Source organism: Cyphellophora attinorum, assembly GCF_001299255.1.
Source record: "Cyphellophora attinorum strain CBS 131958 chromosome Unknown Contig6, whole genome shotgun sequence".
In the NCBI taxonomy this organism is placed as follows: domain Eukaryota; kingdom Fungi; phylum Ascomycota; class Eurotiomycetes; order Chaetothyriales; family Cyphellophoraceae; genus Cyphellophora; species Cyphellophora attinorum.
In genome coordinates, this window is record NW_017253234.1 from 500,802 (window position 1) to 515,902 (window position 15,101).

The 15,101-nt window shown below is 52.8% G+C and overlaps 5 protein-coding genes across 5 annotated transcripts; 2 read left to right on the plus strand and 3 right to left on the minus strand.

Moving 5' to 3' along the window:
* Nucleotides 1-20: 20 nt before the first annotated feature.
* On the minus strand, nucleotides 21-1,059 carry AB675_1916 (Protein alcS; the record flags this gene model as incomplete). Its single annotated transcript, XM_018141843.1, has 5 exons — nucleotides 21-81; nucleotides 137-171; nucleotides 258-307; nucleotides 359-685; nucleotides 741-1,059. The coding sequence occupies 5 exons, from the start codon at nucleotides 1,057-1,059 to the stop codon at nucleotides 21-23; spliced, it is 792 nt and encodes a 263-aa protein (XP_018002903.1).
* A 1,731-nt stretch (nucleotides 1,060-2,790) lies between these two features.
* AB675_1917 (uncharacterized protein) lies at nucleotides 2,791-3,987 on the plus strand (the record flags this gene model as incomplete). The annotated part of the gene is made up of 1 exon (XM_018141844.1): nucleotides 2,791-3,987. The coding sequence occupies one exon, from the start codon at nucleotides 2,791-2,793 to the stop codon at nucleotides 3,985-3,987; it is 1,197 nt and encodes a 398-aa protein (XP_018002663.1).
* A 465-nt stretch (nucleotides 3,988-4,452) lies between these two features.
* On the minus strand, nucleotides 4,453-5,643 carry AB675_1918 (uncharacterized protein; the record flags this gene model as incomplete). Its single annotated transcript, XM_018141845.1, has 1 exon — nucleotides 4,453-5,643. One exon carries the CDS (start codon nucleotides 5,641-5,643, stop codon nucleotides 4,453-4,455), a length of 1,191 nt encoding a protein of 396 aa, XP_018002736.1.
* An 861-nt stretch (nucleotides 5,644-6,504) lies between these two features.
* AB675_1919 (uncharacterized protein) lies at nucleotides 6,505-9,502 on the minus strand (the record flags this gene model as incomplete). The annotated part of the gene is made up of 2 exons (XM_018141846.1): nucleotides 6,505-7,596; nucleotides 7,646-9,502. The coding sequence occupies 2 exons, from the start codon at nucleotides 9,500-9,502 to the stop codon at nucleotides 6,505-6,507; spliced, it is 2,949 nt and encodes a 982-aa protein (XP_018003059.1).
* A 3,491-nt stretch (nucleotides 9,503-12,993) lies between these two features.
* AB675_1920 (Ubiquitin carboxyl-terminal hydrolase 16) lies at nucleotides 12,994-14,712 on the plus strand (the record flags this gene model as incomplete). Its single annotated transcript, XM_018141847.1, has 1 exon — nucleotides 12,994-14,712. The coding sequence occupies one exon, from the start codon at nucleotides 12,994-12,996 to the stop codon at nucleotides 14,710-14,712; it is 1,719 nt and encodes a 572-aa protein (XP_018002900.1).
* Nucleotides 14,713-15,101: the final 389 nt, after the last annotated feature.

A 15,101-nucleotide genomic window follows, 5' to 3' on the forward strand; every position in this document is an offset into this window, starting at 1 on the left:
AGTCCTTGAGCATTTCAAGTTTACACAGCGTCCTTGATCTTCTCACTGCGGCCCTTGATCATCTTGCTGAGGTCGCCAACACTGTCACACATGTTAATACACACTTATACTGAGAAGGACTGGCAGGAGTACGTACGGTAGAGCAATCGGGAAGTCGACGCTTTCCATGATCTATTATAATTGTCAGAATGGCACGGAGCGGAAAGCACCAGAATCGGAAGCGTGATAGACCGCCGATTGGTCATTGAAACACTTACCATACTGGTCCATAGGTACCACGCAATAACCGAGCCCGAGAATGCAAATGCTGCACAGTCGTTAGCTGTTGCAAGACAATGAAGCAGAGAGCGAAACTTACCACCACCGGCAATTCTCAAGGTAGAGCTGAGGCCGAGCTCGCCGCGTGCAGCATCAAAGTAGCTGGCAGCAAGGCAAGGAAAGGCCAAGACGAAGGTGAAGAGAATGAGAACCAAGCAGACGTTGGTTCGGAGTGCGGCGATCATGTAGATGAAGCAAAGGAGGCACATGAATATTAAGAATATGGCGAAAGAGTCATAGAAGCCATCAGCGGTCTCGTAGGCGGCAATGGCGTTGAAGAATGGAGTGAGCGTGGCTCCAAAGGTCGCCCAGAAGCCACCGAAGGTGAAGAAGACGACTGATGGGAAGGTGTTTCCAAGGATCCACTCTGTCGCAGCGATTAGCATGCAGCACGTACTGGGGAAGACATGAGGGACGCGTACCGCCGATGCCGCCAGCGTAAAGGCAGATGGCACCGAGGAAGTAGTAAGTGCCAATGCCAGCACTGGCATTACCAGTACCGCCGCCAGCACCACCCCAGCCCATCAGCATGATTGAGGCTGGTGTGTTGGCAAGCAAAAATCCACCAAGAGCAACAGGTGTTGGGTTACCGAATGTCTGTCGAAGAGCACCCGCTACTGGCTGCTCCGGGGCAAGGTAAAGCTTCTCGAACCGCGAAGCTGTGGGAACGAGGATATCATCACCGCTGACGCCTCCATTCTTGTTGATGTCCTGAAGACTGACGTGTCGGTCGTGAGACATTTCGGAGGACTGACGTGTGTCTGCTGAGACTGTTGAATGAGCCAGTGTTGCTGTTGTTCGATGAAGGATTGCTCTGTTGTTGATGGCTTGAGTTGTCTCGAGTACTCGAGGCTGGCGAAGGAGGAAGAGAATCAGGGGGGTTTCTGGGGCATACTTGTATGAATCATGACGGACGACGCAGCCACCAAAAAGTCATGATCAAGCTCGTGGAAACCAGACCCGACGGCTATGGAACGCGAACCCCAGACTGTCGAGTCGGCGACAGCCAATTTCAGTGGTCTCGACCAAATCTGGGGAATTGAGTTCTGGGATCCGGGGTGATGCGACCACATGTGAGTTTTCGAGAAGCCAATACTTTTCCGCGGCGCAAGTTCGAGAATGAAAGCTGATCTCCCGAGAGCCTCTCACTACACGCGTCCGGTCAACGGCTGAATCTCGAACTCGTACTTACACTTCTCGTGGCCAGTCGCCTCGAAGTTCTCGCCCCGTTGCCCAGATCTTGCGATCGAGTCTCCGTGGATGGCTCGATCCACAAGCCCAATACCCATGCCGTTTGACTGCACTTATGCACGCCGCTCGACGGCAATCGCAGAATAGCATGGTGGTTGCTGTTCAGTGACTGGAGTAGAGCTTCCCCGCGTTTCGTTGAGTTGCATAGCAGATTCGTCATGACACTTAATGCAAGAGGCCCAACAGCTGCACCGTACTTGTTGAGCATGCTTGGAATTACAATTTATCCGCGCTGCCGGTACAGGACGAAAGATTGGTGGCGTTTGCTACATCAGACTGTTGGCGTAGTGACTGCGTTGGTGTTCGCGCTGGCTCGGCTGTACAGAGTTTTGCTATTCGATGCGATGTGCTATGCCTTCGATGTAACAGCAAGACTATTGTACTGTCGTACCTCAAGTCATTGCGCGGACTTGTTGCTGATTGAGCTCGTAGCCTTCAGCGTCAGATTGGAGTTTGACAGTCATGGAACTTGACGACTCTCCTTTGTGCTGAGCAGCCTGTCTCGCCCTTTGCCCGACGCACAGTGCTCCTGAACGGCTCCATCGAGATGCGTCGACAGAGTCGAGATCGATGTTGCTGAGCCAAAGCTTGTAGGCGAAAGTCTGCACCCTCGTGGCCACCTCCTGGATCAAAGGAGAGCGGAAGCAATTCTAAATGTGGAAGGTCGATCGATCGCGTGTTCTCCCGAGGTTGCGGTTGCGGTGTCGCAAAGGCGAGGAGAAAATGGTCACATGATCAGTTAAAGCGACTCGCAGCTGGAACTTCAACCAACCTCAACTTCAAATTGAACTTCCATGGCTAACATCAACGAATCGACCTTGGCCTGCTGCAACCTGCGGTGTAATCAAGTATCTGTTCCCTTCCATTCACAAGGTCATTGTCATGATGACCACAGGGAGCACTGCAGTTACGCCTATCGACAGCGTAGGGGCCTGCCTCCGCTAACAATTGTGATAGATACCCACACGGCCGCAATCCGGTGACACCAAACTGTGATGGAAGTGCTTCGACCGCTGTGCTGTTCCTATTGACCAGTCCCGCGTCTGATGCTTGAAATTCGAACGGACAATCTACATGGGAATTCGATGCCACGGCACGTTCCAAAGTAAGGGATGGACGACAACCTGTCAAACTTGACCCTGCACCCCTTTCCTTCCGCTGTCATAAAACGCGCTCGACCACCACAATGCCCTCCGTTCAAGATCCTGCTGACTGCACACGATGTCGCTTGTCATGTTCTCTAAACCGATGGGGCGAGTCCTCATCGGCGTCATCTCGTTAGTCGTCATTCTGGCTTTACTGTTCCACGAGGATGCACATCGCTCCTTCGATGATGTCCTGGACGGGAGAGTGCCGGACGTCAAGTCGTGGTCACCGAAACTCCCCAAACTACCATCATGGTCACAGCCACAGGAAGACCACACCTCATTCACAAGCAGCCCTTTCGGGTTCATGCCCGACGGGCCCGAGCTCGATGCCATGTGTACCCGCTATCGCTGGGAGACATATCCTCACCGCTACCAACGGCGCAAGATCTACGACTTGGTTCTCCTGAACGACGAGTTGGACTCTCTAGCATTGCGCATGGGACAGATGCACGATGTGGATTACTTTGTTGTGGTGGAAAGCGACCTCACTTTCTCGGACCATCAAAAGCCTCTGCACGTCCTGGACAATTGGGCCATGTTTAACGAAAACCACCACAAGATGATCAGAGTCACCCTCAACATGACGGGCCAGACATTCGGCGATGCCTGGGCACGCGAAACCTTCTCGCGCAACGCTATGTTCGACCAAGTCTTCCCAAATCTGCAGAACGAGCAAGCACCAAACAACGGAGACGTTATCATCGTGGGCGATGTCGATGAGCTCGTGAGACCAGAAATCCTAATCGCGATGCGCAACTGCCAGATCACAGAGCGTGTGAAGCTATGGACCAGATTCTACTACTACAGCTTCCAATGGCTACACCCTGAAGGGCACGCAGAATGGGGCCACCCTGACGCAACATTCTTCCAAGGCTTGAACGACACAATCCTGCCCCAGAGCCTCAGAACCGGCGGCGCAACGACGGACATATACAGTGCCGGATGGCACTGCAGCTATTGCTTCGGAGATCTCCAAGCCATCGTCAACAAGGTCAAAAGCTTCAGTCATCAGGAGATGAACACGCCTGACTTTACAGATCCATCGAAGATTCTGCAACGGGTCAGGAACGGGGTTGACCTTTTCAACAGAGGCAATCTATACCGCATTGACAAGAACTTGGATGTTCCTGATTTCGTGACGAGGAATATTGATAGGTTTGGGTGGATTTTGAACAGGGATGGTGAGGATGGGGGGTTCCGTGATACTTGGGACCTGATTTCACGGGAGCAGTCGAACGGTCCGGGATCGGTGGGAGCGACGACAGGTTAACCCGTGTCGTAATTAGATTGCAGAGGTCTCGCAATGCTGCGACCTCAAGTATGATGATGGTCTGATGTCGATGTACATAGGCTAGCTAGATCTGTTGTGAACTTCTTGGCCAGGGAGAGCGCTGTGAGAATTCGATACGGCCGTCAAAATCGCAGACTGATATCCTCAAAAATTACTTTCCACTCCTGCATGCTCCTCCTTCATGCGTGCTGCCGTCCTGATGCCGATACATCACCAATGTCTTCCGTCCCTAGTGCCTTGTCGACTCTGTGCTTGCGTTCGTACGATCAGTGGACGTGTTGGTAACGTGATTTCCTGCTGTCGACCGAATTCCCTTAAATTGTTGGCCGATGGCGCCCTCCTGATAACGACCGGATTGTCCAATTGATGGCTCCGATCTCTTTCTCGGCTCCGAGGTGATCTGGACCTTGCTCTGAGTCTTGACGGATCTTCTACTGCGCGCCTCTAGTGCCCTGACGAAGATTCTCTCGTGGTCTCCTTCTTGCCTCTGTCCTCGTTGTCGATGAACTCCTTCCACGCTGGGTGCGTCGGCTGTCGATTGAGGTGATTCTTGTCGCCAGGCGTGCCCTGATCCTCAGCACTCGTCTCTTCGTCATCCTTTGCAATGTCATTAGTTGTGACATCCGCAGGGGCCGCCTCGCCGTACTTCTCAATCTCAACCTTCTTCTCTTGGTCCGCTTCAGACGTCTTTTCCTTTAGCTCTTTGATTTCCTGCACAAAGTCCGCCTTGGGTTGACGCTTGGTCATGTACAACCGCATTGCTTCATCATGACAGTGTCCCAAGCGGTTCTCGCCTTTCCACAGCTTTCTGTCTCTTATCTTCCGATCTTCACGTCCCAGTCCAACACCCCAGACCTTATCCACGGGGCTCGCCTCGACAAAATAGTGTTTTGGCATGTTATCCGTCGTGTTCCATGCTGACTTGTAGATGTCTGAGAGTTGTGGGTTGACTTCAGCACGTGCAAGAGACGCAGCGATGACAACTGCTTTGGAGGCCTTTGTCCAGACCTCTTCGTTGAAATTGGGTGTTCGTCGTCCCAGAGATTTGATGTGTTGTGGGCTAGTCGACTCAAGGATCTGCCAGAACACGGAATTTGTAAATTGCTCATGTTGCTGGTTGAGGTCGTCGAATGGATTTGGAATTTGGCTGGAGGCCGCCCCGCGGAGGTTTTGAGCAAAGATATCAATGCTGTCGCTGAAAAGTGGGATTGTCGTGAGCTCGAAGAGAAAGCCTTTGCAGGCCATCATGAACTGTTCGCCGCAGATGAAGTGATGCTCTTCCATCTTTTGAACTGCTATCGAATCACGTGCTGGATGCATGATCTCGAGTCTCTCAAGCTCATTGAGGAGGTAGGGCATGGCGCTGGAGCCGCGGAAAGATTTGGCCACATGGAAGTTTGAAAGAGGACTGCCGTAGAATGCCAGATACTGTCCATGGTAGGTCAGGTCCGGGCTGCGGCCGCCTTGTTTGCCGAACGATGATTTGGACGAAGTGCTAGTGTTGCGACTGTGTGCAGGACTTCTTCTGCTACCAGTTCGTTGTGGCGATGTGGCTCTTTTGAAGTCTTTTCCAGCCTTGCCTCCGGCGCCCTTTGAGAGTCGATGCCAGCCTTGGAGCGACGGTGGAGATGACATGATGCTAGGGCTGCGATTGTCTTGAAGTGTGTGCTGCGATCTTTCGTGGAGGACTCTGGTGGGATGTGCGTGGTATTTGGGAAAGGAAAGAGCGGGTGGGATCGAAATGCAGCATATTAAGGTAGGTGCTGCCGATGGTGAGTCAAAGGTACTCAATAGTCGTGGTCCGGGTGGACTTCAATGGTCAATAGAGACCATCAACAGAACTCTAATTCGCACAGCACGAATTGGGCAGTCATGTTCGTACTATTGTGATGGTTTTCGACAAGTGAGGACGAAGTCAGTCGAGCATCACCTTCCAGTCAGTGCACAATGATCGGCGATTAGGTGTGATGCGGTACCAGAAAGCAGTATTTCTGTCACATCGCGAACCTGGTCCGCATTCTCACACACAAGAGATGAATCTCGAGGTACCGCTAGTACGAGTCACGTACCAGACATGTGGACACTAAGAACCAAAGGTTCGAAGCAGCACCTGCAGTTGCCTGAAGCTGAAGACAAGGCAACCACAAGGATGGCCTGACAGGGGACAATGTACGCTAACACTCCCCGAGCTTAGCACCTAACCTTGATGCCTAACAGGGCATGTTCAACGCCGCGCTCAAGCATATCGCAGACCTCGATGAGAATGTTCAAAAGCTTCAGAGCAGGACGGGAGAACATCTGCAGTGTTCAACGATCTCACTGCTTTCCATCTCTCATTAAATTCGAGTAGGTAGTGCAGGGCTGACACCACCACATCACCTGGGCAGCTGCAGTACCTAGTTCTATCCATACACATATATACATCAGGTCATTACAGGCAGCAAACATCGCTTTTGCCCACCAGTTCATACATCATTATCACCAGGACCATCGCTTCTATCGGTGCTGCTGCTGGTAGTAGTTCTGACCTTTGGGTGCTCTGAAATAGTCATACTGTCCGCCGTCGTCTCGATCCGGCGTCCACCCCGCGGGCGTCGTCCTGAATTGCGCCATGCTAACCTCGTGCTGCTGCGACAGCAAGCCCGCACGGTCGTCCGCGTCAGGGTCGGTGTAGTAGCCATGCTGCCGCGGTCCCAGTGCGATGTCCCGCTGTGAAGTTGCGGTGTCTACACGAGACAGATCGCTCTCGCTCTGGTAAGCGGGATGCGAAAGGTGCATTTGGGAATGTCGCTTGTTCGCTGACGCTGCGACTTCCTTTCGTCGAATGCCATTAGCGGGCGACATGGGTCGGCTTCCAGTTCCCGGGGCGGGACTGGCGGCGCGTGAGCTACTGCCGGACATCAAGAGTTGCTGGTCTGTGCCAGCCGTGTTGGTACGGCGGAACTGGGAGAAAGGAGTGCCTGAGCGCTCAGTCATGGCGTCGTCATCAATAAGATTTGCGCCAGCTTCGTCACGGAAGTCCTCCCGATTCTTGTAGTAAGCGAAGTCCTGTCTTGCCTCGGAGACGAACTCGACTGCGGGTACGCCACCATCAGTCTGTGGGACGGAGTTGTTCTTCATAGGTTGCATTTGATAGGCGTCGGAGAAGGCATTTTCCGTGGTGTGACCGTGTCCGTCTGAAGCGACACGACCGCGATAGATTTCGCCGAGGATGTGCTGAGCTTTGGCGTGGACCATGGGTGTCATCAAAGGCTTCCATAGGGCCGGATGCCCAAATTTGGAGGCCATCTTCTCAGCACGACGGCGGACTGATTTGCCGGACGCGTTCGCTTCTTGATCCAGCATGCCGGTCGTTGTGTAATAGATCATGTCGCGGTCGAACGCTTTGGCGCAGTACATCTTGAAGCCAAGGAGTAGGAGAAGGCCAGGACCCATCACACCCGCTTTGATGTATTCGTCTCTGCCCACGAGGAGCACAATGACCACCACGTCCAAAAGCATACAGGCGAAGATGAGGCGATTGACCAGGACACGCCACATCTGACCGCCAGATTCGTTCTTTGTAACGTAGATATACATCATCAAGTACTTCTTTAGGACAGCGTCCAGTGTGAAGTACAAAGCTGCGACAAGCAACACAATGTTGAAGGGTTGCAAACGAGATGGCTATTGTTGCGTAAAAGAGGAAGTAATTGTAGTATGAGGAGTATTCGAATGGCACAGGAGCCGTCCATTCGATGTTCTGACGAGGCGTGGGACTCATGAAGCGACGTTGAAACCAGGTCAGGAAGACTCGCCACAGTTGTGCAAGGTCGAGTGCAGCGCCGAGATTGCGCTGCAGTAGGAAGGTAACAAAGAATGGCGTGATTTCGCAGAGGGCATTTGTCGTCTTCTGGAAGAACTTTCCGGCCAGGATGGCGTCCCATGTGCTCTTGCCCTCGTTATCTGCGACGATGATGTCCGCAACGTACGCCCAGACAGCGGAGAAGACGGAGAAGAGAACCAAGTTGTTGAGTATGAAGAAAGTGTAGAGGTTGCGAACCACATGCTGCTCTCGTTCGGTTTTCGTGATATCTCCAGCTTTGATTTGCAATCGACGGAAAATGACAGGCAGCACCATGTAGACGAGTGATGTCAACGTCGGGGCCAGGATAGCTTGAACGATTCCCCACGAGACCGGGTTGCTCTCCAGGCTTGTCTTGAACGATGGCCACACAGCGCCAAGGTTGCCTAGGTTGGACAGGAAAATGGCAATTGCAGCGTTGAGTGGCGTCCAGACGATGGTCAACACCGCAATCCAAAGGCCGTTCATGAATCGCCGGCTTTTTCGTGAAGCCCTACCAACGGCCATGTTCTTCCAGATCAAATCAGTCGGAGCTGGAGCAAGCTCTAGCTTGGCACCTTGTGGGCGCTTCCTGCGGCTGGCGAACGCAACAGTATGAGCCTGCGGGATCTGATCCCAGCTGACAAACGCATACGGCATCGCTTGTTTTGTATCGATCTGATCACGGACTTCTTTGATCTCGATCTCGAGCTCCTTGATGCGCTCTGAGAGATACTCAATTGCATCGACCTTGCCTCCAGTAGTCGGGCCTTTGTACTTTCCCGATGGCTTCATCATGGGTCGTTTGGCGGGAAGTCGTTCAGGGTTCTTGAGGTACTTGGCGAGCACTGATTCAAGCTCCCGAACTTTCTCTTCGTGTTCCTCGATCAAATCGGGGAGCCCCTTGACGTTCCTTCCCACAGATGGCACTGGCTGGATCCCAGTAGGGTTGACCTCGTCGGTGACCCGAACCACCCCATCTGGGTTTCTCAGGTCGGGCTTGAGATCTCGTACGACCAGTGTTCGAGCGTGCAGACTGTTCTGATAATCGGGACTGGTGAAGTACGTTCGTCTGAGGGCGAAGACTCGCCTGTAGTTGTGCCACAGAAAATATGCAACAATGAAGTTTCCGAGATACGCGACCACCACCTGAGCCCACAATCCCGATCCATAGGTGAATTGCGGAGTCATATAGCTCAACGCGCTCAAACCCCAGCTTGCCTGGGCAAAGGTCTTGGTCTGGGTGACGTTGACTGGAATCATGATTCCCACGCCCACGACGCCGAATGCGAGGAAGATGTTCCGAACCATGCGCGTGAATCGAAGGAAAACCACCGCGTCCAGACCTATGCGTTCTGCCAGATATGGCTCTTTTGCGTTGTTGACCGGGCCAATCCATGAGAACACTCCATTGCCCATGGGAGGCGGCGCATGCTTCTCGTCCGCATGCTTAGTCTTTGGCGCATAGACGAGCCGATGGCGCGGTCGAACGAGCGAGAACAGCAAGGCAAGGAAAACAGACAACCCCAGGTATAATCCGAACGCAGTAACGAGAGACGAACTCGCGATCTCGGACTTGAATGGATCTGAGGCGAGGTCCTTGAGAGTATCAACCGCCGATCCTCCACCTTGCTGCGCAGTACTGCTGTCTTGCCGTCGGAACAACGCCATGTTCATTCTATCTCCTGGCCCCGAGGGCCGATGCCCCTGTTGTTGTTACTCAGAATTCGTTGCCCAAGGCGGCAATCGCGATAGCGTTTGGGGGAAGGGTCAACGGGCTTCGGCGAAGTTGCAGCGATGTTATGTATGTACAGAAAGTGAGAAAGCGATTGACGAGAAGAAAGTGATGAAATCAGATTGAAGAGACAGTCGGTTCGAAGAATGAAGCACGCATGCTCGAACAAAAGGCTCATACAGACTTTATCTGCATGTTTCAGAAACAAAGCTCGCAGCATTTTTCGCTGTCAGAGCGCCCCTCCACTGTGTCATTTCTTCGGCTATTGGGAGCTTTTTACTGCTCTTCCGCTACGATCGCCTGCCAATCGAACCAATGCCAGGCCCGACCGTTAAAGATTGGCGCCAACAAGTTCGCCTATTCTCCGCTTAAGTTAGCCCCAGCGAGGTGGTGCTGCAGGCACGAGAGTCTGTTGCTCAGTTGAGCCTAGTAGTATGGTTCAAGAGCTTCCGCTTTTAGATTTTGCTGGGGACTCGGAGCGGGAACGAAAAACTTCTCACATGTTCGTCGATGATGAAATGGTTCTTCGTTCTTCGCTCAACTCACCTCATCCACCGATGCAAGCTCCATCAGGAAAGGCATCGAATCGGCTACTCGTCGAGACCTTGCCCCTCAGAAGAACGATCGAGTATAGCCATCCGATCTACGATTACCACTGGTCTTATGCATTCTGCTTCCTTCAAGTCGAGCGATTGTGATGGCAATATTCGTTCGCATTGCACTGAGAAAGGCCTGCTCGAGTCCAGTTGCTCCGACTCAGTGTATCCATCCACATGTGTATCGAGCTCGAACTTCCCGCCTGCACGTGCAGTCCGGGCAAATTAGTCTTCTGTAGAAAATTCCAAGCGTACTCAAGTCCTTCCTTCGACGCGGAGAGGCCTCTGTCACCGCGTAATCCTGCAAGGTGTTCGCGCTGGACTTTTACACGCAAGACACCCTGAAAATTAGACCTGTGTCCATGGACCTTGGAGTCTACCTAATATTCGTGGTGGCTACTAAAGGATCTCGACGGGCTGGTGCACTCGTGTTACTGTCACAGCGATATGTGGACGACCCGTGGACGTGTGTGACGCTGGGAGGGCTATTTTAGAGCCCGACTAGGATGATCGTCGCCCCGCGCCGGTCCCTGTCAATATTTCTCCTGCCTTGCATGCTGCGAGTGTTGTCAACTTATCAACATTTCTGCAGGCAACGTGAGACAAGCACACGCGATGCATCTTGCAGTCTCCGCAACGGTCATTCTATTGCGGCCCTGACCTTACGGCGCTGCATTGTGCTGCAAATTCTCATGGCCATTGAGAGATACCTTATCTGAGGTGCCGTCGACGTTACCAGCAACCAAGAACGAGGCAGAACGAACGAACCATGGCAAGATGGTGGTCAATTTTGCCAGAACATCTGAGCTGGATCGAGACATGGATCGCACGAGTCTGCGTGTGTACTGCATAGGTACTTTGTCACCCTGTTGCTAACTCAGCCCACAGCTCGTGCTTGCCGCTATCAATCTATCCCCGTGGATTATCGCAATTACTTACGATTTGATTCTCTATGCTTGTCGGACCATATGGTATGAGTTTCCTGTCTACGGAGGGCGAGCCCGTGGGAACCGCAGACCACGCGCACCGTCAATACGCGAAAGACCTCGTCGTATAAGTTTCGCCGACCTAGTCCGGGTCAACAGCGGCGCAAGTACCGAGGGAACAACAGGCAATGTAAGACAAAGGCATCAGCAACATAAGAGGGAGCTTAGCTCGCAAAGCATCGAGGAGGAGCGCTGAATGAACCTGCCAATGATGCCAGCATTGGCCCTCTTTCTACAGCCGGCAGGTCCTCTGCATTCTCGGATTGGTACCAAGCCTTTGAACATCCGGGCTGTTTAGTACACGTTCTCGGAGTTTGTACCCAATACAGAATCACTTGGTTCATATCGAGATGCATGGACGAAGTATCTGCCTCCACGGCGGTGTCCACGGTCTCCTGCCGCCCATTCGTGCGACCAAGGCAATTGATTCAGGAAGCGGTACTTCTTCGTGGTGAATTTGAACGGTTTATTAACTTCAACTAGTCCTTGTCCGCAAGACACTGTCTAAAACAGAGAGTGTTGATATGGCGGACTACCACGGCGGCTCTTGTCGCTGTGAGCTAAACCCACGACAATGTCAACCGTTCATGCACCATAATCATTGTCATTATGAGCGCCACCGAGAGGAGAGTGTCGGCCCGCTGACTCGGACAATTTTATCACATACAACAGACTGCCATCTGCATGATCCAACTACGCCTTGCCCTGGTTCTCGAGACACTCTCATGTATCGTGGCGACTTGCCAGCACAGCAAAACCATTGTCGTACTCCTGATGGAGACAACCGTTCCGCACTAGCAGATACTATACAGCAGATACTGAATACCTGCTCCACCGATTCAGATGTTCGCCGGCTGGTCAATGACGCCGTGCAGCAAAGCGATCGCAACAACGAAAGACTGGCACTCATGGATGCGATTGAACGTATCCTGCAGCAATCAGACGAAGATCGCTATGGTCGACGCCCTTCGCACAATTGCCCCAACGACATCGAGATAGACGTACTCCTCAACTTTGACCTTATACCCACCAACACATCACGTCACTCCGCAGCAAGGCCGCGTCGTACAGATCTATCTCGGCGCGATCTGCTCAACATACTCACCGGCAACACCCAACCTCACAATGTGGCCCCAATGCCACTGGCCGCGTGGGCCGCAAATGGGGTTGGTCTAGGTATGACAGTGCCTATCACGTTTGACAATGGATCTGGCAGGGACTGGCTTCGACGGAGCAGTGGATATGGCATTGATCTGACAACCTCTGTGGCGGCGGTGCGGTGCTCGAGCTCAAGGATGCTCATTCTGCTGCATGTAGTTCTCATACGGCATAGCTGAATCAGCTAGTAACGGTTGGGATGACCTCCAGAATGCAACAACATCTCTATAGCGGCTGCTAGAGTCTCTTGTGATATGATCCATCGACCGCCCATCCGAGAGTTCTCTGTCGCGCTCCTTGTCCGTCGCTAGTTCGTGCGTGAGTGTGACAACGAGTCAACAGCACTCAGGCTACTCGAAACGAAACTTCCCCGTCTCCCCAGAGTCGCGATAAACCTTAAGAATTCGGGTTCATGTACTTGGTGCAGCCAATCAGTGATTGACCGAGCTTTATGTAAGTGGATACGGCACGGCAAGCGAGGCTCACTCATCCACCTTCTGAATACTGCGCCAGATGCACTTGACTTAAAAGCGGTGCTGAACGGTGGTGCCTGTTACTGGACTACAGCCACCCTCACCTGCAATCCCTCCGACGTCGCCTCGTACGCTGTCTGGCAAGAACGCCCGGTACAAATGGTTCGGCTCACTACCGATACTATGGATCCGACAGTAGGCCCTCAATAACGAGATGCCTGACAAACCTGCCACCGTCCTTGGCTATGCTGCAGGAGCCTCGCTCGCTGCGATCACTGCCTTTTATATATTCAGCCCGTCGTTCTTCATCGACGGCGAGAACTCGCAATACCCGAACGATGGACGCAAGCGAACCACCGTCGGCCTGACAAACCCGGCCAACGACTGCTTCATCAATTCGGTCCTACAGGCGCTCGCGGGCTTGGGAGACTTGCGCTTGTACTTGATCAAGGAGTTGCATAGGAGGCAGCTAGAGGACCCCGAGATTTACAATGCACCGCCCCTGGTCCTCAAGAAGGGCGAGAAGCCCGAGAAGATTATCAGCCTCCAAAAGGCGCAGGTCACGAAAGCTCTGAAGGAGATGATAGACGCACTCAACGAGAGACCAATATACAAGAAGACCATCACAGCGCGGCCGTTTATAGAAGCATTAGAGCGCGCCTTCAATACCAGGATCAGCCGAAATCAGCAGGATGCGCAAGAATTCCTACAAATCGTACTCGAACGGCTGTGTGAAGAATACACGGCTTCGGAGCGAGCCAGGAGAGCAGCGTCACAGAAGTTGTTGCCGCAGGATGGCTCGGGCTTAGAATCACCACTCGAGGAATCGTCTGGTAAGGATGCCTCCCGTACGGAGGCACGTATTGGTGGCAATGAAACATTTCCTTTCGAGGGGCGGATCGAGTCTCAGATACAGTGCCAGCATTGTGGCTTCCGGACAAAGCCGTCGGCAACGACGTTCGTCTCACTAACCTTGAATGTACCACAAAAGAACTCAACTTCGCTAGACAGCTGTTTTGATATCCTACTTAAGAGTGAGGAGATAGATGACTACAAATGCGACAAATGCAGACTGGTGCATGCTGTGGAATGGAAGACGGCTCAACTGCGGATAGCCAAGACTGCTTCGCTTAAAGACAGCATAGAACGAGAGATCCAGTCATTAGAAAAAGCCCTTCTGACTGATCCTGAGAAGCCTCCAGAAGACGTGGAGCTGCCGGATTCGAAGCAAGCTCCCAAGAGAAAGATCAGGAAATCCACCAGGATAACAGTATTCCCAAAACTGATTGCGATACATCTCTCCCGGTCGGTCTTCGACCCTGGCAGCTACTCGAGCAAGAATTCTGCAAAGGTGTCGTACGAACAACGGCTGCGTCTCGGTGGAATTCTAAATGAGCACTGGTATACCCTGCTCGGGGTGGTCTGTCACAAAGGCAGCCACAACAGCGGCCATTACGAATCGTTCCGCCGCAACCACATGTATCGACCATTCGCGACTCCTGATGCATTCAAGGCGTATGGTGAAGCCAGCCGGAATGGGACACCAATGTCGTCGCCAGCGCCAAGCCCTCGAGTGAACGGAGCTGATGCAGTTGCACCGTCATCTGCAGCAGAACTTGAAGCGTCAACAGCAACGTCATCGCCTGCGCCATCTGTGACGTCGCGGCCGACGTCTCAAGCAACATCCAGCACTAAGCATGCCGAACAAGCCAGACAGTCCATCTACCGAACAATCACCCAGGGATCGAAGCCTCAGATCCAGTCGCACAAACCTGAGAATAAAGCTCGGCGGCGGAAGAGGACAGCAGATCGGTGGTGGCGGATATCAGATGAGAAAGTGAAGGAGGCGAAGACATCAGATGTGCTCGGTATGCAAAAGGAGGTGTACCTGCTGTTCTATGAGCTTGAGAGGCCAGGAGAGGATCAGGGCTGAGCGCAACAATTGCATTGTATATGCGTCGTCTGTATATAGCAGATTGCTGCAGCACTGGTCATGTTGCTGAAACGCTCACAAAGGAGCTGCCATGTCTCAAAGCCTTCTGATCCGGCAAAGTGACTGCCCCTATCCGATAGCCTCGAGTTGGGCTGCCCTTTTGAATAGCCGCAATGAGGAAATTGAAGGCCTATACCAACCAATCGAGTCCCGTCTGTTCCTGAATGATGCTTTGCGATCAGAGTGCATTTGTCCAGACCCGAGAACGCCCGTTCGAGGCGTTGCAGAACGCACCAAGTGGATGTACAACGAGGAATAAAACGGAGAGAGCGCTCTATATGCCGGTCTTGGCGAATGTTTTGAGGGGCTGGCGACTCGTGGCGGGGCAG